Here is a 27,916-nt window from a genome sequence, read left to right on the forward strand (position 1 = left end):
TCAACTGCTGCGTCCCGTTATCTGTGTGACCGATGGTCCAGTTCGGCAGCGGTGTGAGGCAGTCTTACTATGTGGTCTTTCCCTCTTCATTCCCCTTTCTTTGTACAACCTTTCTTAAATGTATTCTAGCTTCCTTCTGTGCGCCACTGTTGGACTTAACCAAGTGACAAAAACACAGAAATGCTGGATCTCGGCCATATCACCTGTATCGGCTTTTCCCATTTCATGTGAACAAGGGGCAACTTAAGGGAGGAGGTGGAAATACAGCAGGAAGGGAAGGGGAGACCACGTAACGTGTGTCACTGTAGACTTCCATTTACAAGAGCTGTGGCCTTAAGTCACTATGGAAGCGTACCCTGAATATAGGAGCATGAGGGAATAGTCATTTAAAATGCAACTGAGGCTGTGCTTTGCTTCATTTCAACAACCTAATTGCAAAACATCTGTCATTTTACTAAATCACCATGGAAGTGTCTTGAAAACTTTTTAAGTTCTTTTCATCTGAGCTAAAATTGTTTTTGACATTCTCTTACCAGACTTTTACCTCTCTGAGGAATAAACACTTAAGTACTTTCCATATATATTATAAATGCACTCTAATTAAAGGCACATTTTGCACTTTTTTAGATTTCTTTCAGTGCTGTCTCAGCTTTTGTAGAACTTGCCCTTCGTAAAAACAAAAGCGTTAGAATTGATTTTAATTTGGGTCTAATACAATTAAAACTGTGCAAAGGAGGAGGTAACAGCTTGTACTAATGACGCAAGGGACTGATGCCTAAGGACTTTGGTTCCTCTATGATTTAAAGGAGAAAGACTGCGTGAATCATCATGTCTTTTGCCTAACTGTGCTGCAGTACTGTTCTTTGGATTCGTAACACTGTGAATCTCTGCCTTCATAACCCTTCCACAGGTGCACTGGATAGAGAGGAAAGGTGAGTTATCCCTGTCCTCTCTTCCCAAAATATAGTATTTATGAACTATGCACTTTGTATAACTAAAGCTGATTTTTAGTGTGTAAGGTCTATTGCACCTACTGTCAGCATTCTACACATCATGGTCTTTTATGCAAATTTCTAAATATCTCATAATTAATATTTTAAGTACTTAAAATATTGTCACTGGTGGTGACAATGCAGTGACCATGAAGGCAAATACAGTTATACCACAGTGCATTAAAGGAAAAACAAACCCCACTTGCCATTTTTGTGCAAGTAGATCCAATGGCTTACTAGAACTATTTTGGATGAGTATATTTAATGTTAGCACCAAATTTTCTTAATAAAAGAGATACTGAATTATAAAACAACAGGCCAACATTCGCATCCTGAATTGGGTAACTTCACTCCTTCTTTTGGGATTTTTTGTGAAGGTGTGGAAAATCTGAAGGCTCACAATCTTTAGAAATTAAAGAAATCAAATCAGCCCCACCTTTAAGTCTTAAGATCACAAGCTGTACTCATTGGGTTTTTTACTGGCAGTGCCTGATACGTCTTACTCCTCACAGCCACAGCTTGTATCAGCCATGACTTCGCTCCTCTGGGAGGGTGTCTGTTCACCATTCTCACAATTTTTGATGTCACATTAGCAAACCTGGGAATGAAAACAGAGTCTTTAGTAAATGAGAGCAAATCTCATCTACTTTACAGTGTCCTTCTTCAGAAGGAACTGTCAGACAGGATGCTTTCATAACTTACCATGGAATAGTATCATTCTGTATCACGTGTAGGATACTCCCGAAATCTGGTAGTATCAGGGGAAAGAGTATAAATGCTTATAAAACTCGCTGTGGAATCCTGGAGTAACTACAAAATGAGACTGATTTATTTAGAAGTGAGCCTGGATATTGCGATAATGTTTTACCGTTTCTTCCTCGGGCCATCCTTGCCTATACTTAGGGGTGGTTTGGACATACATAACCTAGTCTCTTGTCATCTCCTGTAAGAAATGGGTCCCATTCCTGTGATAGGTACTGCAAGGCATGGGATAGATAAGCACGGCTGCTCTGTGCTGTGCTGTCATATGGAAACAGGGTGCCATATCCCCAAACACAGTGCACAGACTCTTAATGCTTCACCTCTGCTCTCACATTTTAGGAGGTGTGAATGTTGACATACTCCTAGTTATAGTGCATGTGCTGATGTACAGTCACTTGATCACAGAATCACAGAATGGTAGGGGTTGGAAGAGATCTCTGGAGATCATCTAGTCCAACCCCCCTGCCAGAGCAGGGTCACCCAGAGCAGGTGGCACAGGAACGTGTCCAGGTGGGTTTGGAATGTCTCCAGAGATGGAGATTCCACCACCTCTCTGGGCAGCCTGTTCCAGTGCTCTGCCACCCTCAAAGTAAAGAAGTTCCTCCTCATGTTTAGATGGAACTTCCTATGTTCAGGTTTGCGCCCATTACCTCTTGTCCTGTTGCTGGGCACCGCTGAAAAGAGCCTGGCCCCATCCTCCTGACACCCACCCTTTAAGTATTTATAAGTGTTGATAAGATCCCCCCTCAGTCGTCTTTTTCCCAGACTGAAGAGACCCAAATCCCTCAGCCTTTCTTCATAAGAGAGGTGTTCCAGTCCCCTAATCATCTTCGTAGCCCTTAAGAAGTTCCTCCTCATGTTGAGGTGGAATTTCCTGTGTTCCAGTTTGTGCCCGTTGCCCCTTGTCCTGTCACTGGGCACCACTGAAAAGAGTCTGCCCCCATCCTCATGACACCCGTATAATTGATAGGGAATACAAAAGGAGAGGAGGGTTTGTTTGGCTGACGAGGCCAAGTCCATGAAGCCCCCTCAGTATGGGCCTCCAAGACTTGGCTGCTTGTTCCTACCAAGGCTGGCTGCTGCCTGCCCTGGGGAGCCTGTGGTGTCGTTAACTGCAAACAGTGCCCCCTCCTGCAGCTGCTTCTGGCCGAGACTTTTCTGCAGTTAGTTCGTGCTAAGCTGTGTAAACTAAGCTGACAGAAGCACCTTTCTATCAGCTTAACTGCATGATCTCCCGGGAGCTGTTCTGTTCCTACATCAGTTTGGGGCTGTGACGGTAAAGCCCCCGTCCCTCGTGGCTCTGTAGCCTAAGCCTGAGAGCGCGCGTGAGACCGAGCGCTGGGGAAAGGTCAGCCTCAGACCGCAGAATGGAAGACATGGAGCACAAAAGCTAGCATTTGATACAATAAAATTATTTCTCCAGTGGGCACATTTTAGGCTTAAAGGGATAAAATTCACTGTCATGGACAATCCTTCAGATTTTACAGATTACACACCTGCAGGTTTTAATAGCTAATACAGCATGGCTGGGGTTCCTCTAAGGAGCCAGTTCAGAGGGTCCCTATTCCGAGTTCTTTATGTCTACCTAACACAGTGGGACTCCATGATCAATGAAGTCCTTTAGTGTGAGCTGTTACAGTGAAAAATTGAGATTTTCCTAAGTCATAAATTCATGAAAAATTTTGGTAGCATAAACTTCATCACATTTGAGTTCTGAATGCTAAATAAATCAGCATTGGCCTGTTGTCTTTGCTCTGAACTCTTTCCATTGCAAATAATAAGCATGAACGTGGCATGGCATACTAGATTTGCAATAAATAAACTCTTAAGTGTTAATAATTAACTGTTCAGAATTAATTCTTATACGCACAGTATACAAATTGTTTGCAAAAGAAAGGTCCTGCAGCGTGCCTCCTGGGCTGTTTAAGTCAGCCTCTACTATTACAGGACGTGTAATTTCTCTCATACACAGATCAGATTCCAAAGACTTCTGATTTTTTGGGTGTACAAAACAATTAGTATGTTCCAAATGGTGACCCGGTGCATGGGTCAAGTAGGGTTCAATCCTTTTAAGTGTGACCTCAGTAAAAGAAATTCATTACGCCTGCGGCACATTGCCTCCTCGGATTAAGCAGCAGATGAAGAAAAAGCACCTTTGCCAGTAGCTGTGATCGCATTAGAGACAAGTTAAATGAGCACTATAATTTGACCAAGAAAAATGGTAGGGTAGAGAGTATCCCAAGACACCTGTGCAGTTTTGAAAGATTATTCTTTGATGTCTTTTGCTTCCTAACACCCACTACAAGTTCTTGTATTAAGTTGAAGGGCAGTACTGTCAGCAAGCACCAAATTAGTACGGCACAGGGGGTCTTCTTTCTTTGCGTATGCCTGGCTTTTATAACCAAATGCAGGTTTTCTCTGCTTTTGCTCTGGATTGTTCCAAGATGCCATAGCTGAGGCTAGTGCAGTCCTGTGCCCCGTGAACGTATCCCCTACGCGTCTTCCAGTCAGCCTAGAGTTTCTCATGTATGCCTGCCAAAGACCACGTAGCCAGGTTTAAAAGTCATTTACTGCCCAGATCGTTGAATTTCTGCAGTTTAACCATGAAACAGCTGGGTTGCAGTAGCCAGTCACACAGGCGTTTCTTTCCTGTGGGAAATTGGACCATGATGTTGTTTAATCCTCTGTCGCTGGTCGTTACCTGGGGGGTACGGTTGCACGGCACCTTGGAGCGGGCAGATCTCAGAGCTGCCACTGGCCAGCACAGTCTTTGGGCAGGTGTAGGCAGAGGTGTCACTTACAAAGCTTCCTGGCGTTCAAAACCAGCCCACCCCTCGCTTAGTTTTACCCCAAATCAGTTTTCTATTCAGATTACCTGCTCGTTCTCCTTTTACACAGCATGGTAGAATGGAGCACGGGTTTGGACGGAGGGATAGAAAAGGTCTTGTTTCCCTCGGCAGCAGTGCTAGTGCGTCATCTGAAAATGTGCCTGAATTGCAGCTTCTGTCACATGATATTTTTCACAAGAGCACGTACACAAGCGGTTCCCAAAGCTTCGGAGCATAGTTTGTTAAAGCATGTAAATTACACATACACGCGAAACGTGAGACACTTCTCAAGTGTGCCTACCCCAGTCACACGTAAGGCTTTTGGCTTTCATCCTAAATCATCATCTAAGATGAAAAGTAAATGTTCAGATTTTTTGTTCTGGGCATTTAGCTACAAACAGAATATGATCTAGTTGGCGAAAAAAAAAAAAAAAAGAAAAGGAACATCCCCTGTGCATGCAGTTGCAGTAGAGCTGAGTAAAGACCAATATAGTCAGCAACTAGTGCCTACTGTGATAGATGGAAATTCTGTCCCACTGACAAGTTGCAATTACTTTAATTCTGTTTGAATATGTCTTTAAAAAGAAGGCAATGTAAAGACTGAGGAATGCTGATAAATATCTGGTTAATATCTGGTCCTGTGCTTTTCACCCCTTAGGACTACGTGCTTGCTGTAGATGCCTATCGCACCGTCGTCAAGTACTACCCACAGCAAGAGCCTCAGCTGTTGAGTGGAATTGGAAGGATTTTTCTTCAGGTATGCATTTTATTCTAAATCTGCTTGGTAATACTGCTGTTGACGGCTATATAGTGCATAATTGTTGCGTTTAGAAACTGTTGCCTGTATCAAATTGTAGAGGCAGTGGTCAAAACATAAAAACTTCTACCATGTGGTATTAGCTAAAATTAGGAAATATAAAGCACCTCTATTATTAAAAGTATATGCATGTGCATTAGTGAACAAAGAACGTGCCATAGAAAATTACGCTAACAATTTAATCAAAGAACAACATTCTCCTTTCCCTAAAAGTAACGGTAAAGTTCCCACTGACTTCAGTGAGCCAGAATTTCACTAAAAAACTCATTTCTCACTGCCTCAAACTGCATGCAGCGCTCAGACACGCTGTAGAACTGCCGCCTTCACCTAGAAAACATTTAAGAGTTTCCTTCTTTTATCCAGGTTATAGCCCTGAGAAGACAGGGAGCTTGGTTTCCAGACAAACAAACTTAAGCGCATAGGATGTTGGAGCGTCCTTGTTAGAGAATATGATTATTTGAGGTTAACAGAGGAATTTTCATTTTTATTCCAAGTGCTAATAATTATTATTAGATACTAAAGTCATGTTTTCTGAACTAAGTTAAATAAATTAAGTGATGGAGACCACTTTAAAAATGTACCCTTTTAATGACTAATTAAAGCTAATTCTTTCTTTTAAATGTTCTGCCAAAAAAAAAAAATAGTAAACTGTTTCGCCTCTGTGGAAAAAATGAGAATTAAAAGTTTGGCAGGTTTACTGAGAACATACAAGATGCTGCTAAGAAATGAGAACTCTTCATGATCACAAATACGGTGTGATTACTCTCAAAGCATATTATATTTGGACTCATCAAGCTCCCAGTGGAGCAAAATGGTAGTTGTTTTAGAAATTTATTATTCTCATGGTTAGGGACTTCCTTCTAATTTCCAGGCTAAAAATATTTGAGGGCGGATTCATTTACAGTTGTGCCAGCATTATCCTTTAGTTAAATGTAATTATTTTCTTGGTGGTTTACACCTTTAGTGGTATTTATAGGGAGAAATTGTATCCTTTGTCATTTTAAATGAATGTATAAGTTTTTAGAATGAATGTTTGTTTTGTTTGAGTCCAGTTACATCTGAGAGAAATTAATCGGTTTCATTAGATAGAGTATTAATGGGTATTCCATAAACGCTTTGGTAGATGGACAGTTGCATCTTTGAGTGCAGTGTTCAATTGGATCATCCCCTAAATGTAAAGAATAATCATTTCTTGTCAAGAGAGAGGTCTTGTGGTTAGAGGTAAAGCAGTCCCTGTTATATTAGTGGTGTCGGCAGGGCTTTGGACACTGCCACCGTGATACTCCCATGAGCAAATTGTGAAGAAATCTAGATGAAACCTTAAGATGGATGTTTGCCATGTCTGAAAAGTTTACTTGGAAAGTCATTCGCTGGTAGACCAGAAGGACTTGCTAGATGATCTTTTCCACAAGGATCTCTAGGGTTTGCAGTGTTTGATATTTTTTTTTAGGTGCTTGTATGATGAAATTAGAAGCAGGCTTGTAAAACGTACAGATGATACCAAGCTGGGAGTGGTACAGACACTATGAAGGGTAGGATCAGGATGCAAAATAATCTTGACAAGCTGAGAAACTGAAATGTTAAATTGGCTGTGATTCAAACAGCAAAGGCAAAATACTACCAAAGACTGGGAGTAATACGCAAATACACAAAATGGGAAACAGCTAACAAGACACTGTTCTGTAGGAAGGAGTTAGGCTAAGGGTAATCAAACTACGCATGGGTAAATGAGTCGGACTTCCAAAATACTGTAGCATAAAAGCAAACTTCATGTTCACATGGGAAACATAATGTAATTCTTCCATTCTTGCTGCTGGTGAGAAATAGGCTGGAGATCAGCAGGCACTCGGGGACAGTGTGAAGTAAGAGGAGAGAGCGCAGAGAAGAACAGCAAGAATGATCAGAGAATCCAGAAAGCATTATCTGTGAGACAGGGATGAACACTGATTTGCTTGAAAATTGATTCTCATTCTAGAAGAAGAAACATAGGAGAAAGTGCAATAAAGAATTTCAAGTGTGCTGTTAAAAAAGAGGAGTTGTACTGTTCTCCCTCACCACTATGGATAGGACAAAAAGTTGGCATGTGGCAGCAAGATAGAGTGTATTTTCTAATACTAAGGCTATTTAAGAATTCTGGAATAAGTTTCGTAGGGAGGCTGTGTAATATTCACCATCAGAGAACTTTAAGGAGACTTCAACGTATTTGTCTCAAACATTTTTGGTAATGTTGGTCCAGTTGTTGAACAAACAGGTGATCTCTTGAAGGCCCCCTGCATCTCCTGACCTGAGGGCTGCCCGGTTTCCGTGGCTTTCTGCTCCTGAACTAGTTTGTTTTACTCCTTTTGATAGATTTATTTTACCCAGTACTAAGTTCTTTCTTCTTCCATCTCTAATTTTATGAACTCTGGAGTCAGTTACACCCAAAGAGCCAAATGAGGGGCCGGGCCACCCCTGCCATACAGTCTATGAATGTTCTACAACCCACGGCTGAGAAACACTGCCTTAGATTGAACTGCACACACTTTTGGGGTTCTTTTCATGATCTTGACATGGCTCTTTCTTTGAATACCTTGTTTGATAACAGACGTTACCCAGTCAGCGTGGTACCGAGCAATTGGATAATAGACTTTAATAATGTTTTCATGGTCCTATCCTTTGTAATAGATATAATCAAGTTTCTTATTGTGGTAACTTTCTTAACGATTTTACTGTCTAGATTGGAGACATAAAAACTGCAGAAAAATATTTTCAAGACGTTGAGAAAGCGACTCACAAGTTGGATGGACTACAGAGCCAAATTATGGTTTTAATGAACAGGTAGATAATTTAATAGCTAAATGAAACTTTAAAATACAGTTTTGCAAAGTATGCATTGTGAGCATTAAACTACCCTTGAGACAATCCCGTTCTCTTTCTCTCTTTTATGTAACTACATCTGTCATAAGTGGGACTGAATGGCATGTAGACCCAGGAGATCTGTATTACTCGGTACAGTCACATTATCCTGGATTGAAATTGTGATCCTTCAGTTGATTTTACAAAGCTTTTTCTCATTCTTCCAGGCATTGCATATTTTCACTCCGCTTTTTCAATATACATTTGCATAAATAATTCTTAGGAAAGGAGAAGCTATTTTGGACCCTTACCCTACAGTCAGATCTCCTGGTAAAGTTACTGCCCGGTAGTTTCAAAGAATGCTGGAATACGTGGTAGTAAATTGAGCTGCATGATGATGGGGGGGGGGCTCACTTTGTAATGGTTAGCACATTGGCTTAATAAGTTTAGAAAATACTATTCAAAAGTGCTCTGAAAATTATATAGCATGGCTAATTTCATGAAGAGAAATAATTCCAGGAACAGAGTATCTGAATTTAAATTAATAAAACCACAATGAAGTCTGTTGCTTTGGTAGGCAGAATATTTAATAGCCACATGATCCAAGTTGTCATTCCATTTGTCTGTAAATCAGTGTCTCCTTGCTGGTTGTAATTACACCGTGAAGAGCAAATGTCAGAAACTCTCACATCTATAACAGGAAAAATAAAAAATGGTGTCCATTCTTTTTAAAATGTATTATCACCTTGGGTTTTTGAGGAGAACTCATTCATATGTCACTTACTTTCTAGAGCATTTCTCCACCTTGGTCAGAATAATTTTGCAGAAGCTCATCGATTTTTCACAGAAATTTTAAGGATCGACTCATCAAACGCTGTGGTAAATCTCCAAATTGCTACATTTATAATGAACACCTAAATTATTCTTGTAATGTTTCATGCGTGGATTTAATTAGTACCCAGAGTATGCTCAGAGCTTTATAGAAAAATTGGATGTGGCATGTGTGCCAAAGGGGTTTTAGTATACATGAGGATAAGATACAAAATGGGATGGGAAATGAAGAACCAGTCTATATGAAGGGCGTGAATACTTAGGCATGCGTGTAGAAATTCCAAAACATTATGTTTTATGGGATATTCGCAAAAGCGCTTTTTTTTTTTTGCTTTCACTGTTTTTAGTGTAGACATCCATGTCAGAAAAAGAAATGGCAGCTGCCAACGTATAGAAGATTAACTTGATTTCACACAACACTGAAGGGATATTTTTAATTTTAAACATGACATTTTTAACACAGTGCATATCAGAGCCTTGGATTCCCATCGCAAGAGGAGAGCAAAGAAGAGCTGTTTATTTACTTGTGGGTTTTCTGCATTTGGCAGCTTTCAGTGCATGGTCATACAAGGGTGTTGCTAAGAGCGGAGGCAGCTTACCACCAGCAGCCTCATCCGAGGCCATTTAAAGACGGAGGGGACTGAGTTTAAGAACCACATGAACTGCATCATTCTGCAGGCTGTAAAATAGTAACATATTATAAATCGCACAAAATCAGCAAGGTTTCCTGAAGGGAGAGGAAAGGAACTTTTTTAAAAAGGCTGTGTCCTTCCTTTATCTGCAGCTTTCAGAATGTGTGAAAGTTTCTGCTGCTAAACATGCTATATGACTTTGTACTGTTGGTATCTTTGGGTAACTCATAAAACCAGTTTTTTGTGGAAAAGAAAATAGAACCTGACTTGATCGTTTATGATGTATTTAGACTGCCCTATCTATCTGCTGCATTTACTTGAAGTCACTTGTGGATGCCTTTGTGATCAGATAATTTCTTCCTGTTGCTTCTGTGGATCTTCTATATGTAAGCCAGGGAGAAGAACGCTTCTGAATATATAGTGAAGTCATTAAAAAAAAACCCAAAAAACTATGAAAATGACAGCTTGCAGAGGCTCATGGAGTTCCTGAAGTCTGTTTCAGTTGACTTTCAAAACTAACTGACTGGTGTCCTCCACTATTTATATTTTGGTTTAGACTCTGTCTTTTCGAGTTTCAGCTCTTCGAAGTCAGCAAGGTCCTACTGGCACAGGATGAATCTTGAAAATACCAAGAAGAAAAGGATTGGATTGTATGACTGATAATGTATTTAGTTACTTGCACACACACATGCAAAACAGCAGCTCTTAGCACATAGTAAATCTGTTGTAACTCCAGAGGCTAGACTTCTTTTTTTTCCTTCTCTCTCATCACTTCTAAATACATATAGAGATATATATATATATACACACACACACTTATTTATTTACTTACAATATGTTTTTCTCTAGGCTAATAACAATGCTGCTGTTTGTCTTCTTTATCTGGGAAAACTAAAGGATTCCCTCCGGCAATTGGAAGGAATGGTTCAGCAGGACCCTAAACACTACCTACACGAGAGCGTCCTCTTCAACTTGACAACTATGTATGAACTGGAGTCATCTCGCAGTATGCAGAAGAAGCAGGCACTTTTAGAGGCTGTAGCTATCAAAGAGGGCGATAGCTTTAATACTCAGTGTCTCAAGTTAGGATAGATCATTTCCAACTAATTTTTTTTCCAGCAAGGCTGATTTTTTAAATTGTATATACTCTTGCTAATGTGTAAATGTGAAATAAAATCTATTCAATTATGAATATTCAGTGGCATTACTGCAGAATCTGTTGTCTGTAACTGTGCTGACCTAGAGCCAGATTCATCCCTACAAGTCTATTACTGTTTATTTATTCGTCATTACAGTGTACTCTATATATATACACACTCGGATTCATTTTATAAGAAAAAAACTGAATTTGACCTTATATTGTCTTGATGATTGTTACAGTTTTTCAGTGATTAGTGAGCAAATCACGAGCTAATTTCATCAGCTAAGAGTTATTGACAGAATATCAGTATGTGTATTATAGAAATGAAATTCTGAATGCACTTCTCTTCACTTGCTTCTACTGTGTGTCTCATTTTGCCCCCATCAAAGTATTGAGTATTACACCTTTGTACGTCCACTGCGCTCAAAGGAAGTTGCCTGATAACCGCTGTACAGAATGACGGCATGGCTGAGGTTGGAAGGCATGTCTGGAGGTCATCTGGTCCAACCCCCCAGTCAAGCAGGGCCACCTAGGACAGGTTGCCCAGATGGCGTGTGAGGGAGTCATACAGTCCTCCACAGGGTGAGGGACTATATCATCTGAATGATATAAAAGGTCTTCCAGTACTTTCGTGGTTTTGTGATACCATTAAATCTTTCAGATTAAAGCATTTGGATTCTGGAAGGCTGTGGGTGGGAGTGGAGGATTTCTCTATTCCCAGACTAACGCTTGCTTCAATACTTTTTTCCTCTCTCCCACTCGCTGGCCACCATCTCTACTTGGATATCACCAGCAGATGCCACAAGGTTGTTCTACGAACTGCTTAACTTGTGCATGTGTATTTCAGCTCTTATTGTACTACAGCTGTCTTCCTCATGCCTGCCCTAGAGCCTGTGGATTCCTCTCGGTGTAGACAGGCATCACTGCTCCACTCTGGCATTCTGCTGGGTAGAGGAAGGAGCACTGCCAGTTAGGCAGAGCGGAAACACAACCCAGTTCAGCTCAGTACCTCTCCTTTCCCGTTACCAAAACACTGTGCAGAAAGTATTTCCCAGAGAAAAGGATGGAGAGAGGGAGGCAGAGGTATATAAAGGCTAAGCCACACAGAGTGGAAGTAAAAGGGGTGTTGCAGGGCAGGACACAAGGCAGTTACCACTGATGTGACAGTATCAGCATACAGTGATTCTGGCATCCCATGGAACACCGATTTTTGGAATCAGTACCACTGTGATATCAGCGTACTTCACATCTCTGCCCATGTTTCTCCCTTCATCCGTATTGTAAAGATTCAATCTGGATACTCCCATTCCTTGTATTTGAATACAATATATACATCTGTTTGTTGGGTTTTAATTGTTTTAAGATTTAACGTTTAGCAATTGGAATAGCTTCTTGTCATAAATCACTGCCACGGGACAATTCCATAATTGTATTTGTTATGTTTTTTATATCACATCCATCATTTAATTCTCACTGTCTTTAAATACCCCCACCTTATTTTTAAGTAACTAATAACTCATTTTTGTGCTTGTCCAACTGGAGATACTATACAGGGGCCAAACGGTTGTCCTAAAAAATCAGGTGCTGCAATCTAGACACGCAAAAAAATGAGGATGCCTAAAAATCACCAGTCACCTTGAAAGACATAAGCCTACAGCTCTTCTCACAGAGAGAGAATTTGTTCCATTTTTACAGGATGTATGTGTTTTACAGGTCATAACTTGTACACTGAAACAATGGCTAGTTAGGTACTAATCAACTCAAAAAAATCAGTTGCCATTTCTCTTTCTGGCTTGGCCTCTAGGTCCCACAGCTGAATTAAACTTGTGCAGCACCTGGGTATAGGCTTGTCCTAAAGTACCACTACTAAACTCAAAAATGAAAAAGTCAGCATCACCTGCTTCAGTCGAGTTCAAACACCATTTACCTATCTTGAGTGAGTATTAAAATACAGTGAAATGAAAATGGTTACTTTTGCATTACTCTTTATGAGGTTTTACATTTGTTTTATATGTTCCTATGATTTTAGACAAGGTTTAACAGTAGTTGGGCAAATTCTCAGTTTACGTTGTCGTAACTGAGTTGAAATCGGTGTAGTTTTCAGTTTGTCACAACTATGCGGTGTGTTACTTACCATACTCATAAGTAACTTTAGTAGCATGTTTTCTCCAGCATAGGTCACTTTTCTTGGGCATGAGGTTTCTGAGGAGATAGGAAGCAATCCCAATATGTAACCACCATTGTTCTCAAAGACTTTGAGAGCAGTGAACAATTTACCAGGGCAGGTAGTGACAGGACACGGGGCAATGGATTTAGATTGGATTTAAGGAAGAAATTATTTATGATGAGGGTGGTGAGGCACTGGAACGGGTTGCCCAGAAGAGCTGTGGATGGTAGGAGTCCCTGGTAGGAGTCAAGGCCAAGTTGGACGGGGCTTTGAGCAACCTGGTCTGGTGGAAGGTGACCACGGTGGGGGGTGTGAACTAGATGATCTTCAAAGGTCCCTCCCCACCCAAACTATTCTGTGATTCCAGTTAAAAAAAATTTACAATCATATGTAAATTAATATTTTATAACAGAGATTCTTATGCATTTAGCTGAAGGTCAGGTATTATGTTATATTGTTGCACTATTGTCTATGCTTTCAGGAAGCTTGATTTGTCTTTTCCAATTGTAAGCTGAAGTGGCACAATCCACCATCATCCAGCATGCTGAAGCCGTTTGCATCTTTACAATCGAGGAGTAAAATGCTTCCTCTTTTGATTCAGTAGTGCCTTATACTCACTGCACGTGTAAATGACAGCCTGTGTTCTGATCGGCAGAGAATAAAAATTTATGATGCCAGTCAGAGTCAAATAACCATTAAAACAGAAACACTCTGAAAACATAATCCCCTGTTCTCCAAGTTTCTCTAAATTCTAATTCATATGTATTACTACGTAGGTCTCACTTCAGTATGTTTGCTGTGTTCCTATTAGTAGAAGCTTTTACTCAGACACAAACGCCAGCAGAGGAGACTTGGAGCGGGTGACCTCTAAGCTCAGTGAGCCATTAAGCAAGTGACATCCTGGTAGACTTGCAGAATAATTAAAATTTAAATGCAAAGGCATAGTATCACTGCTGGATGTATGCAAATGTTTAACTGTTTATAAAATGCAAGAAAGAATGTCAATGTCACTTTATGGTTTGGATTTAACACAAGTTAAGTGTTTGACTTCCCTATATTCAGCCAGTTACACATCTGAGTGCTGTACATGGTGTTAAAGCTAAGGACAAAATTTGTCCTCAAAACATTAATTACACCAGGCAATCCTGTTAAATTCAATGAATTCAGCCAAATTTAATGAGGGTTCCTGGTGTAAATGAGGGCAGAGCTCAGTTCTAAAACACAGCATGCGTGTGTCATCTGGCTAAGTGAGAAGAGCTGTGGAAAGTACAGCCTGAATGAGCTGATTGTTGTATTCAAGTCTTAAAGCTTAATGTGCCTTAACAGAAGTTTTGCATTTAAATTTCCTCTTTTATTAAAAGAGGAGCAAAGAAACTGTACTTCAGACATCCAGATAATTACATTATGCACAGAGACCCTGATCCTCAAAAGGACTTAAGCATCTATCTGCCATTTCTAGTACCTGCCTGCAGTTCAGGTGATAATGGCATCCCCTCACCAGCCAGCCATTTACATTTTCCTGGTGCCTCTGTTTTTGGACTGGACCTGTTAAATGTTCCCCAAAAGGCACATGCAGACGTGCCTGGGACTCCACAATGGACTTCAGCCAGTGTACTGGTAAGGGTGCTCATTCCTCCACCTACCCCATCCTTCATGGTAGCAAGAGCACTGGTGCCGCCGTGCACAAGCTGGATGAGCTCACTGACCCGGGGGAAAAACTCACCAAGCCAGCAAACACCTTCCTCAGATTCATCTTCATCCTGAGCCTTTCAACACAAGGATGCGCTGGGAATAACCACCCCGCCTGGGTAGGCTGCCGGGTTTTCTGCACTCCAGCGGTCTGAGAAGCGGTAGGCAGCCCAATCCTTTTCTGAAGCCTTTGCTGCAGGTGTCTGGCAAATCAAATTGGAGAGGGGAATAAGTAAGGTCTGCGTGCACAGCTAAGTCACGCCTGCCTTCCTTACATCTCAGCTGCTGTGCTTAATCAACTGCATGCATCGTAGCCGTCCAAAAGAAGATTGCAAGATGCGTGGTACCCCCATCTCCAGTCATATTTAGCTGTAGTGAGAAACACGTTCCCTCTCTGCTTCAACTTGGAATAAAGAAATGTGTGAATACGGGACTGAAGCATCAAATACAGATTTAAATTTATTCCAAATAGGTAGAACCAGAGCAGCCAGAGTCAACCTCTCCGAGGCTGCTCAGGTAGCAACCTGGATTGCTGCCATCCTGAGCAAAGGCCAGGGAAACTGAAGATAGCAGAAAAGATGGATTTTATCCATTAGCTCATATCTCAAATACGAGCTCAAAGGAAGATGCCATACACCCCTTCCACCGTGATTTCTACCCACTTCATAAAACATTTGGGGGAAAACGTACTTTACCAGTGAGGGACTTTACATGGTTGGAACCTGCACAGAGTTTTCAGCGTTTGAACAGCAGTTTGGCAGCGCTGAATGCAAGCATGCTCCAGCGCTAACTTTCAGGCAAGGTTAGTGGAAAGCTGCTTTCCTGCTTATTTCTCCTAGTCAGCTTGAGAATTACAACTTCAGAGATTCTCATCTTCAAGGGGCGTGAGATGGTCACAATCCTGATGTTAGGAAGGAACAGAAAGGTGCGGGTGGGGAGGAGGACCCAGGTGCTGCCTTTCCAAGTTGCTCTGGATCAACACCTGATCCTGTCCTAGTTTTGGGAAGTCATTTGCTGATGTTTATTATGTGAGAGAGTCATTAAAATGAATCCATCTGAAAACAAGCATCAATGGCTTATAATTTGCTCACAGAGAAGGAAAAAATGGGATGCTCCTTGCTTGAGGCAGGGAAGGAAGGAGGGAGAAGGTTCCTCTCTGGCTTTGAAAAATTGTCAGACTGTCAGTGCTAAATTGAAAATTAAAAGCTGCAGCATAGAATTACTACAGCTGTTTATAAATAAAAAAAAATAATTCCCCGATTTGCAGAGCAGGGTGTGAGCAAGTACTTCAGATGCTGGCACACACCCCAGTGGCAGGCAGCAGGACTGAGCCCCAGCCCAGCGCGGGGCTGGAGCAGCAGCCTCTGCAAAACCCGGCCACCGCTGTGGGTCCCCTTGCTACAGCATCACCAGGAAACACTTCCCTCTTTCCCACCAACAGCGGGTCAGCTTTAAGTTGCCTGAATCATTTGAAAAAAAAAAAAAAAGAAAAAAGCCTGAGGGTGGACTGAAATCAGATTTTCCAGGCTGAAATGCCTGTGATCACAGGGGAAACCGGAGCCCGGAGCATGGCTTGGCTGCTCAGGGCTGTGTCAAAGAACACAGGTGATCCCAGAGCACCACGGAAGCTCGGAGCGTTCCCAGCCCAATTTTCTACCAGCCAGCGCGGCTCACTGACAGGCACAACAGTTATTTATTGGTACCCTGGCAAGCAGCATAGAAGGCAATGAAACGGAGGGGCACTTTTCAAAATCAGCGCAGGTGTCTCAGAGAGAACTGCAGTGCGGGGAGCCAGCATTGAAAGAGGTCCACAGCCCTTTAGCTGCTGAATCCTTCCCCAAGCACTTTGTTTCTCGAAAAATTTTGCTTCTTGTCTTATCTGTATATTTATACAGTTAATAAAAAGTGAGAGCTAGTGGCTCAGTCACATAAAAAAATAGTTTTTTCAAATTGTAGGTATAGCAGAGTACGTTTTTGCAAACACACAAAATGTTTTGGGAATCAGGCTGTAAAGTCACAATGAGCACAGCAGATCAGATAAAATCTGGATCTTTGAGCCAGGAATATTTAAATTGTGACACTAATTCATCCCCCCAATGAGATGATACGTTTATTTATCTGCAGGAAATAGAAGACAACAAGCAGTGATCCTATTTTGGGGAGAGGAAAAGGAATCTGAGAATTTCTATCATTTTCCCAGGGAACACTCACAAAATCATGTAATTTTCAAGCATAGCACAGGTCAGGTCCACAGCCTCTGCCTGGTCAAATATCTAAATCCGTGGTTTGGCTCCTAGGGATATTCTTCAAAGCAGTGCTCAGCTGCCACCTCAGTCTTTATGTGCAGTGGCGTCTGCTGGCTGATATTAAATGATTGCCTTTGTCAGGAAACCGTCCCTTCTCGTAAGTTCCTAGTTCCAGCTAAATCCTGGAGTCAGAAACCAGGCAGGAGAGTGCCTGTTCTGCCAGTGGGACCCGATGCTCGGAGTGCATGATTGTGCACTTGTCAAGTTCAGAAACAAGGCAGCCCAGGGCGAGACACCCCTCGCCGTCAGCATTTCCCTTCACCCATTTGTAGACACCCTAAATGCCCGGTGTGGATGTTTTCCTAGTTAACTCCCAACTGGCTGTGAAATGTCTTTGCATTAAGATATACAGCCAAAGACACTTGGCCCAGGACGTATAGCAAGCATCACAGACATTGCAGACCCCTGTTTGCCCACCTAATGTATTAAAAATCCCACTGACCATCCACAGTTTGCTCTGAGTCCACTCGCAGCAAAGCTCTCTCAAGGTGGTCATGAGAACCTGAGGTATATGCCACTTGGGAAAATTTTAACAATAAAAGCAGAAAATAATACATAGGTGCCAAAAAATATACCTTCAAACACCTCGATTCAGTACCATTTCTCACACCTTTTTTTTTTTTTTTTTAAACTCTAATCCTGGAGGAGTTGACATATTCCCCTTGCCCGAGTTAATGCTGCCAACGTGATGCTGCTGGAACCACTTACATAAATTTTCATACTGCATCAATGCACCGAGATTTTCCACTAGCTGCAGTAAAACAGACTCATGTTTTTGGACCAAAAATCGATTTCACTTTGTACTTCTACATATGTGGTATGTGGGGAAAAAAAATAAAAAAGAAAAGAAAAAAAACAAACACAAAAAAATTGCCATGAAAATAAACCGTGTTTTTCATCTGAAGGAATGGCATGTTCTCCCTCCCTTCTCTCCACTCTCTGGAGTGTTTTCTATTAATATTAACATTTTTTTTCTGCCCAGCTGTTTCCTCCCAGTGTAATCTCCCATGTAATCTCTTCACAGGTGTAGAATCCTTATACCAGCCCCAAATTGCTTTTTTCCTGGCTGACAAAAAAAAAAAAACAAACCACCTTTGGAAGCAAAGCTTTCACCCTTTCAAAGACACCTATAGCACTTAAGGGCAGGGGCTCAAAAGCGTTGACAGTAAGACCCCCACAGCCCCCGCCACCTCTCAGTGGCAGAATGCATTGTGCTATCAAAATGATGAACGATCTTCAGCGAGGTGATCATGTGTTACTCTTGACAGCCGGGAGATGGGAGCTGTACCGGGTGTATATATTCCTCCAGAGAGGCGACAAAACAAGATGGTTCAGTCCTACTTCCCAGGTCACATCCTACATCAGCGAGCTGTTGAAAGCAATCGCTGCGGGCAGCCGCTTTACCATCCATCCCTCATCGCTGCCTCCAAACTGTAAATCTCTCCCGAAGAGAACGTGTTACCTGCTCTCTCTTCCCAGTTGCTCCCCCAGTCTGTTATGGGTTGGCTGTGCCGTAAATGGGGTTCCCGAGAGCCCACGCTGCTGCCTCCACTTCTCCTTTTGCAGAGAGGGGGATCAAAATGGAGAGGCCCATAGGAGGAATGAACAGTCTCCTATTGACTTCTGTTAAAAAAAGGAAAACAAAAGCAGAGAGAAGTTGTATTCGATTGGATACCAGGGACCGACTGATACCAGCACCAGCAGAAAGCAGTCATTTTACTTTACGTTCGGAAACACAATTTTCTGCCGCATGTAAGTCAAAGGAATAAAACTTGCCACAGTCAGTAACTGACATTTATTCCTGTAGCTGCACCTTGAAAAACCCCCTAAGTTCATTCTGGGACCAGGATGCCCTGGTGCGCTGTACAAGAGGACACTCGAGTGCTCCTTCTGGACAAGTGGTGCACAAATCCCCGAACCGATGAGGCACGAGACACAGCACAGCATCCGTGCAAGCCTACACAGCTCGTGTCTGACTATTGTTAAACTTCGTATTTGCCAGTAACACTGATTTTTCAGCCAGGCTTACGAACCACTGCACAAAAGCCAGTATAGGCTGAACTGGGTGGGCTTGCATTTTGCAAGCATGGCTTGTGCCAGCACCCCCTCCCACAAATTGAGCCCCCACTGGCAGCATGAAGGGTCAGCTGTGTCCCTGCATCTCATCCAGCTGCTTGCAACCCAAGACCCTAAGGCAGGCAACAGCTGGCTTTCTTACTCACCCGTTCAAGATAAATACCTAGTACAATTCACTTCAAAATTGCAACTTTGTTTCCAGAAATGCTTAAAGAAAAAAAGCACCTAGACCTGGTTAAAAGCAATGCAGCTACAAAGCCAGGGAAACGTTGTTACCTGCTGACGAAGGGCTGTATACGCACCCATGGGGAAGAACAGTGGGAAAGTTCAATTATCTACTGCCTGCTACATTAGGAAAATTCACGTAAACCCAGCTTTCAACTTCTTTCTAGAGTCACGTTTATTCGGGGAACTGCAAGGCAGGAGCTTGTATTGTATTCGGCTGAAATCAGCACGCAGGCTGCAGCCAGCACAGAGCCCGTGCTGTCATCGTCCACTGAGAGCTGGAGCAAGCAGCACATCTGCCCACCCGACATAATTCGTCATTAGAAAGAACAGATTCATACCAAAACGCTTCAGTGCCGATGGCTGAGGAGCTGCATGTCCTGCGTAACCACAAGGCATTTACTGAAAACTGGACCAGCGTGTCTAAGTCTGCTCTCCTCCGTCTCACAGCTAAAGAATCCGAGGCACACAGTTAATGATTTGTCCCGTGTTACCCAACAAGTCAAAAGCAGCACAAGGAATAAAAGCTGATTAACAATTGCAGTAACATTGTTGTTCAATGTGTCCTTAATGTCAGCACAAAGGAAAAAAAAAAAAAGCCCACACCCAAGTCAAAGTAATTTTATTAGTAACTCACAAGAGCAAATTGCTGCATTTTACTGAGAGAAAACCACCGCTTTATGCACCAGGGCAGAACTAGGGAAGCTGCATACTAAAATGCCGATTATGCAAATTTATCTTATGAACATTTTTAGACAAGAATGAAGCGAGGTTTATTTTCTTTAATTAAAAACAGAATCCTACGTAGTTCATTAGCATGGATTCAGAGCAGAATGAATATTAATGTAGCCCACCTCTCCCAATTCTACCTGTCAGAAACATCAAGGAAAAAAGGTTAGAAAATGGATTCCTGAGCAACTGTAAATGCAACTGGCTAAAGTCACTGCAAGGCTGCTGGCATCTTTGAAAGGTCACAGTGATCAGGGAAATTTTTTTGACCGGAAAAAGGCAAATGATACTGACACCTTCAAAAAGGCGAGAAAATAGGATCTGAGGAACTACAGGCTCGCCAGTTTCACTTCAGTCCCCAGGAAAATTATGGAACAAGCTATTATGAAAGCCGTTCCAGGCACATGAAACACCAGGTGACAGGGAACAACCAGTCAACACCAATTTACAAAGGGCACGTTCTACCCACTGTCCTGACTGCCACCGATGAGGCAGTGACCGGCTCTGTGGGGAAACAGCAGATGTCATTCCCCTTGACCACAGCAAGGCTTTCAACAGTGTGTCCCACGGTAGTCTTGCATCCAGGCTGAGGATACGAACTACAAGGCAGGTGGAAAAACTTCCTGACCATCGGGCTCAAAACAGTCAGTGGTTCAAGTCTGTCAGGTGGTTACAAATGACATTCCTCAGTAGTCAAAACTATGGCAAATCATGTTGAACATCTTCCTTAACAATGTGGGGTGCAGAGAGCCCAGATAAGGACACTTGTTTGTCTAACCTGGAGAAGAAAAGGCTGAGAGGAGCCCTAACGGTAGTTTCCTACTACAGAAGGGACTGTGGAGAAGACAGAGCCAAGACTCTTCTCAATGAAAGGGCAAGAGACAACAATCACAAGCCGCAACCAGGGAGTTGGCCACAAAGAACAAATGCTCACCCGTGACAGCAGCTAAGTGCTGGAATGGGCCCCCAGACAGGCTGTGGAACCTCCACCACTGGAGGTTTCCAGACCTCAAGGTTTTGAGCAACTTGGTCTAACTTTGAAGTCGTCCTGGTGCTTCACAGGAGGTTGGACTAGATGACCTCCCAAATGACCTTTCAACCTAAATTTTTCTATGATTCTGTGATTCTAAGTGTATGTGCAAATAGAAGTCTAATCAGTGAAAAGCCACAAGTCACATTCTCGCAGGGCTTCAGGCTGTTCCACTTGTCAGGTCTCAGATACCATCACTGTGCTTCTTCAGCCAAAAATTTCATATACTGTTTCCGAGCAGGAAAATCATCAGCCGGCCTGTTGTATGCTGTCCAGACGGGTTCTCCAACGAATAGCCTCATTGCCTTCACGTAATTCTGTCAAAGAATAAGAAGTCATAAGTAATTTAAGAGTTCCTTTCCATTAGATCTTAATTCTGATGTTAACGATGTCATTTGCACGTCTGCAGCAATTTTTGAAAACATTTCAAGGTGGACTGAAAGCTTCACGTGTTCCAGAAAATTGTACCACTGTGCTGCTGTTCCTGCTCCCAGCTACTGCAGTGGAAGATTTTGCACCTATTCGGTGATACATTGTGTCACAACCAGTGTCTCCAGGTCAGGCAGAGACAGTACTTCCCCCTGTTCCTAAGAAACCAAAAACATTCTGTCTTACGCAAATTATTTTGTGCTGGATCCACAATACTGAGCAATGCAGCATCTAATTCCTACTTGCTTAGTTAAACAAGAGCAATCAGAATACCCAAGATGGCTACACAGTGCTTTTGAGGAATACCAGAGGCTTCAAAGTGAGAGCATAAAAGCTGAATGGGGACTGCATAAACCAGCCGAAAAATAATGCTGTGGGAAGCGAAAAGTCTCCAGATTCCAACAGGAAAAGCAACAGCCCCTGCCACCAGTTAACCAAAAGTATACCAAGTGCAAAGGACCAGCTGTGGCAGCACAGCATGGGATTCTACATCCTGCAGAAGTGCTCCAACCACTGAGTTATGGGGAACTCTCCTCTCCTCTTCTGTCAACTACACTACAGGTTTAGACCCTACCTATTTTGTAACCACTGTATCGTGCACCCAGGTGCTCTGCAATGTCAAGAATAAAGTTAAATACCTAAAGAATTTAGCTGCAAAGTGCAAGGGTCTAGAAGCACCTAAAGATTTTACTTTGAAGATGTCACTTCTCTACTAAAGCTCCTGAAGTGGACAAACATTTAAGATTTCTCATGGATTCAACCCATAGTCCTTGACGTTTTGACTATGTAAAGAAAAAGCCTCAAACTAACAATTGTAGCTGATTCACTGCGGATCTCAAAATGCAAACATGAAAAGTCGTGGTTTTCACCAAAGCAGCATATCCCTTTTTACATGTACAGTAACTGCTATCTGGACAGCTGATTCAAAATTATACCATTTTCAACACTACGCCAGAGACGGGATTTTGCCACACAGGGGACAGCACACATTTCCCCATTTTCCAGGGGTAATGCTGAGGTTACAAACATATTTATAAAACCCCACAAGGACAGACACACAGGTCAGGACTCTATGTGCCAGTCTCACAATCCCATTGCCAAAAATCCCCTCCAAAAGCAGGCCACCTCCTGTGAAGCCAGCATCCAGCCTAGCACATGCTAGCTGCAAATAGTGGCTCTGGACCCTTAAATCCTTCTTTCTCTTGAAGGTGAATATAGCACTCACAAAAAACGCCACTGCTGGACACAGATATGCTGTGTCTATCCCCAGGAAGATACACAACAAGGCAACACAGACGGATCCATCTCCACCATCTCTACCTTAACTGACAGTGGGGGCAATTGTGTGAAGGACAGCCGCAGGGCCTGGCTCTCATGCCGCTGTCACATAAGATATGCTACAGATATCACGTGGCAATGACTTGCAGTTACTGCTGACGAGAGGAAGCTGGATTTGTGACCTGGAGATGAAAGGTTCAGATGCTGTGAATTATTTAGTATTTTTCATATTCCTACTTCATATTTAATATGTTTTGCTAATGAACTGCAAGTCTCAGGGCATGTAGTTACTAATGTGATATATATACCTGCATGGATTTGTCATCAAAATTTACACTAATCTGTAACAACATACGTTCTCATCCAGTGTAAATCGGTGATATATGCCGGCAGGGAGGGTTATCATGTCTCCTTTTTCCATGGAGATCCGGATCCATTTGTCATCCTTGTCTCGCACATCAAAATAGCCAGATCCATCTAAGATGTAGCGAATTTCATCGTCTAGGTGTAAATGTTCTTCGTAAAACGTTTTTATCTGGGAATAGCAAGTATATCTTAAAAATACTGAACACAGAAAAACTGCAAACAAATCTGGTAGAAACATGCAGCAAAGCAGAAAAAGGCTTTCAAAGGGTAACTGCACAGTGATTTAACTAACAGACGAGACCAACAAGGCTAAAGCGGCCAATCCAGCCAGCCAGACCCTGACTCAGACACTTCTAAGCAGGCTGGTACATTTCCTTTGGAAGACCGGAATTTATCTGACAAGAAACAGCAGCTATAGCTGCACATAACCAGTCTCTGAACAACAGTAAAGCTTACACTCATTTGAGAGAGAGGCAGGTAAACCTTCCCACTGCAGGATTTAGTCCTCGCAGTTGTTCAGTTTGATCATTTTGTGGTTTTTTTTTTCCTGACATGCAAAAATAGAACAGAGATACAGATTATCCTTGCCTCTTTTACACTGGGGTAAGGTTGAATTAGCCCCACAGGCTACTACAACTCCATGTGAAAATGCAGTTATTGCCAAACACGGCCCATCTACGGCAATGTGATGTAACCAGCATGTCACAGCTGCCCCCACGCAGTGAGCCCCAGCTCCAGGCTCTCTCCAGGCAGCAGCAGCAACGTTCTGTTTTTTTTCCAGAATGGTGAATTGTTTGTACATTTCACAGCACAGAACAAAACATGCTTTAAATGTTCAATGAACAGAGACCTGAGCAGGTTAGCGCACAGAGAACAGTGCAATGCCAGCTACCATCACCTGCTCAGGTCTGGATGCTGTTCAGCCACGCTAGTGCAGGTATCCCCAAGCTGGTACTGATCCAGCATGGCAAGGTGAGCAAAGTCCACCCATCCTGTCAATAACAGCCGACCTTTTTGTCAGGTAAAGCCCACCCAGGCAACCAGAGTTACTACCTAATTCATCTTCGCAATTTAAAACCAGTATAACACAATGAGCTTAAAACAAACTGGTAAATGGAAATTTAATGAAAATATGGAAGTGCCACTGGGTTGCTGTCCTCAGGCCAGAGCAGTGCACCAGCACCCTGAGGCCGGGAGGAGAAAGCTCCTTCTAGGAGGCTCATATGAGAGCCTGTTTCAGCTGTTTTGAAATAGCCAGCGCACAAGTTAAAAAAAATAATCTTGTATAGGGAAATGTATCCCTCTGATTCCATGAGGTTAACATTAACTTTGAAAAGATATATTTTGCCAGCAGCCGTGAGGATGTTCCAGCCTTCAAAGCCCATGCCCAGCTGGCAACTGCCTGCCTTCCTCCCGGGGAGGCTCTCTGAGGACAGGGTAGCACTGGCGGGGCTCTGCTGGTGGGAATCCTCGTTTGGAAATGACACAGTGACGAGGACTATCCTTAAAACCTTCGAAGGCAGCCTACAGTGGCCTCTGCTATTTTTAAAGTAATATCAAAACTGCCCTTTTTAGCATCCAGGACATGAGTACAGGACGTGTTTTACACCTGGAAACCTCACCCACGCTGAGGGCGTGCGGGGCCAGGAAGCCGGCTGTATGCTCTAGCGGCAGGCGAGACTTCAGCCCGCAAACCCTCAGCCAAAGCAAAGACCCGCGTACCTTTTCCTCATAGTTTGGGAGCTTGTCTTTGTGTATGGTTATTATATCCATCCACGAATAATTTTCTGCCCTCCGGATCTCTTTCAGGCATGGATCAGTCTCATAGTTGTCAGCATCCAACTAAAAAAAACCGGCAGGGGAAAAAAAAAAATAATAAATGCATTTAGACACAATTGCATAAGTTCAGGACACTGAGGTGGAAAAGCCTGAGCTGTCAGGAGCGCCGGTGGAGGGGCGGGTGGCTCCAGGGACAGCTGAGGTAGCTGCCATGGGTACACAAGACGCGCCACCTCCGTGACACGTACCCGCACCCACCCCACCGCCACAGGCACCGCCTGAGGCCCCTCCTGCCTCCCCCCTCCCGGGCTGGGCAGCCCGGCTGCGACCCGCCGCCAAACTCCTCGGGCGAGCACCGCCCCGGCTCTGCCCGCCTCCCTCAGGGCTCTCCCCGCCCCGCCGGCTGTCGGGACCGGCCTGAGGCGCTGCCGCAGCCGGGCCCTGCCGAGCGCCGAGGCCTGCCATGGTGCCCCCCCCGCCCTCCCCCCCGCCTCGCCCCGCCGCCATTTACTTTCCGGTAGGCGACGCCGAGGCGGCGCAGCTGCTCCAGGCTGACGGGGCGGTTGGGCCGCAGGCGGTGCGGCGTCCGCTGGTCCTCCTGGGACTCGTCCATGTACCAGGCCTCCACCATGCCGCCGCCGGGCGCCGCGCTCCGCTGGGCCGGGCTGGGCGGGAGCGTCCCGCCCCGGCTGGGCTGGAGGGGCCGGGGCAGGCAGCGGTCCCGCACGGCCAGCCTATGGGGGAGCCTGGAACCGGCGCCATTTGCAACTCAACACAGGGTGTGCTGTGGAGCTGAGGGAGCTGTTAATTTAGTGCGTGGCTTTGGGTTAACGGTTGGACTTGATGCACATAGGGGCCCAGAGCACAAGTCTTTTGAGGAGCAGCTGAGGGAGCTGGGGTTGAGGGGAGACCTTATCGCTCTCTACAACTACCTGAAAGGAGGTTGTAGCAAGGTGGGGTTCACAGAATCACAGAATCTTCACGGTTGGAAAGGGCCCTTAAGATCATCGAGTCCAACCAAACAACCTACAATCTCTGCCACTGGCGCACGCCCTGAAGTGCCACATCTAGACGTTTCTTAAACACCTCTAGGGATGGTGACTCGACCACCTCCCTGGGCAGGCTGTTCCAGTGCCTGACCACTCTTTCAGTAAAGAAATTCTTCCTAATATCTAATCTAAACCTCCCCTGCCGCAACTTCAGACCATTTCCTCTGGTCCTGTCATTATTTACTTGGGAGAAGAGGCCAACACCCACCTCTCTACAACCTCCTTTCAGATAGTCGGTCTCTTCTCCCAAGTAACAGGCCATAGGACAAGAGGACACGGCCTCAAGTTGCACCAGGGGAGGTTTAGACTGGATATTAGGAAAAAATTCTTTACTGAAGGGGTTATCAGACACCGGAACAGGCTGCCCAGGGAAGTGGTTCAGTCACCATCCTGGAGATATTTAAAAGACGGATGCTGAGGGACATGGTTTTGTCAGTGTTAGATTGATGGTGGGACTCGATGATCTGAAAAGTCCCTTACAACCTAGACAATTCTATGATTCCAATGATAATGATTCTATGAAAGAGATTGTCTGGGGTAAGGGGCTTCTCACCCACACAAGCCCTCTCAGGTAAGGTGCTGGTTCCAGCACACATCATGCCTAACTTCAACAGCAACTGTGTTTACATCTAGTCTGCCCTGGCAGTAACACTGTGACTGAATTCACCATTACGTCTCAGCCTCAGAGACCAGCACTGCAATGTCACAACACAGAAAAATAAAAAATAAAGTAGGAAAAAAAAAAAAAAAAGGGGAAAAAACAGTGCTCAGAAAGCTTGTATTGCCTCCATCCCTGGAGATGCTCACATCCTTAACAACCTGCTCTAGGGTGGACAAGACCCATAAAATCACACGTAAGCTGGTCTAATGCTGGCAATATCCATATTTTTAGAAGCACATACAAACCCAGGCAGAAGTTCAATGCCTATCCATTGAATGTCATGGTTGCTAACTATTGATACCCTCCTAAAGTTTCAGTTCTCCAAAAAGAATGATTCAAACAGTCAACGATCTCTCTGGGTCCTTGAGCCCCTGTTAACTCCTGTTGAGAAGTATTACTTGCTTTCCATCCTTTAATCAGCCTTAATCTTTTAAGTTGCCTCTTAGCTTTTTTTGTCCTCAATTTCAAGAGTAAGAATGATAAACATTAGTATCAAACTAACATAAAACTCCTTCCTATTAGATTTCCTATTATAATCTATTAGTTGCAGGTAGTAAAGTTGCTTAAATTCAGTATTACACTGATGATGTGATTTTACCCACCATTATCTACACCTTTTTTTTTTTTCCCCCCAAAGCTGCCGCTTCAAAAACCAGAGATTTCCACACAGGAAATAGGATCTACACATTTAACTGGAGATGTATGATAGGCAGATTATTAGATGCCACCTCTTCAGTATGTTGTTTGTCACGCTGTTCTGCCTCAACTAGAGATCTGATCAGGGATGATGAGGTGTTTTTCTTCAAGCCAAGCTTCTATTAGGATAAATAAATAAATGGATAATTCTGTGCATTATACACAAAGGAAGCAGAGGGGAAAATCTAATCAGTGCGCTACCTTACCCCTAGATGAGCTTCACTGCGCAGATTTGGATGAGAGATAACAAATAAACCCCTCCACTCATCTATTAACTACTAGCTAGCCAGTTTCCTCATTCTATCACAATTCACGTGACTCTAAACACGTAAGAGCTCATATGTGGCCTCAGTAAAGATACTATAACGTGTAACAACTATTAAGAAATCAAACTTCAGCAGCTCTGCCATTCTGTATAGCAATTAACAAGTACCAAAAAAACACGTGATTTCTAGCTTAAGCCCTAGTATTCAATGGTACGAAGGTACCACACAAATAAGCTGACAAAAATAACGTACCAAACCTGTTTCCTCTTCCCATATAGATGCATAGAAAATAAAACTATGTTGATTACTGGTAATTACTCTCTAATTCAAGT

General features: G+C 43.3%; 2 protein-coding genes across 9 annotated transcripts in view; one reads left to right on the plus strand and one right to left on the minus strand.

Moving 5' to 3' along the window:
* Window positions 1–10,889, plus strand: part of TRAPPC12 (trafficking protein particle complex subunit 12) — a 51,787-nt gene extending 40,898 nt beyond the window's left edge. For 2 of the 6 annotated variants that reach the window (XM_054194147.1, XM_054194151.1), the window contains exons 9-12: window positions 5,241–5,339; window positions 8,116–8,216; window positions 9,026–9,113; window positions 10,547–10,889. In XM_054194147.1, the coding sequence (XP_054050122.1) occupies window positions 5,241–5,339; window positions 8,116–8,216; window positions 9,026–9,113; window positions 10,547–10,789 (531 nt within the window). In that variant the 3' untranslated portion in view covers window positions 10,790–10,889. Of the gene's footprint in view, window positions 1–5,240; window positions 5,340–8,115; window positions 8,217–9,025; window positions 9,114–10,546 lie in introns of those variants that run through there. The other 4 variants (XR_008465249.1, XR_008465248.1, XM_054194150.1 and 1 more) reach the window with 4 other exon arrangements.
* On the minus strand, window positions 9,113–25,992 carry ADI1 (acireductone dioxygenase 1). 3 transcript variants are annotated; one of them, XR_008465251.1, is made up of 8 exons: window positions 25,424–25,992; window positions 24,856–24,975; window positions 23,123–23,302; window positions 19,643–21,377; window positions 18,463–18,623; window positions 14,729–14,897; window positions 12,973–13,040; window positions 9,113–10,315 (listed from the first exon to the last, which is right to left on the minus strand). XR_008465251.1 is itself a non-coding variant. In XM_054194162.1 (4 exons), the coding sequence occupies exons 1-4, from the start codon at window positions 25,541–25,543 to the stop codon at window positions 21,255–21,257; spliced, it is 543 nt and encodes a 180-aa protein (XP_054050137.1). In that variant the 5' UTR covers window positions 25,544–25,992; the 3' UTR covers window positions 19,399–21,254. The 3 variants fall into 3 exon arrangements, 1 of the variants encoding a protein (XP_054050137.1); XR_008465250.1 differs by lacking the exon at window positions 9,113–10,315 and having other exon boundaries at window positions 11,018–13,040; XM_054194162.1 differs by lacking the exons at window positions 9,113–10,315; window positions 12,973–13,040; window positions 14,729–14,897; window positions 18,463–18,623 and having other exon boundaries at window positions 19,399–21,377.
* Window positions 25,993–27,916: the final 1,924 nt, after the last annotated feature.

The sequence above is a fragment of the Rissa tridactyla genome, chromosome 3 (assembly GCF_028500815.1).
Source record: "Rissa tridactyla isolate bRisTri1 chromosome 3, bRisTri1.patW.cur.20221130, whole genome shotgun sequence".
Classification (NCBI taxonomy): domain Eukaryota; kingdom Metazoa; phylum Chordata; class Aves; order Charadriiformes; family Laridae; genus Rissa; species Rissa tridactyla.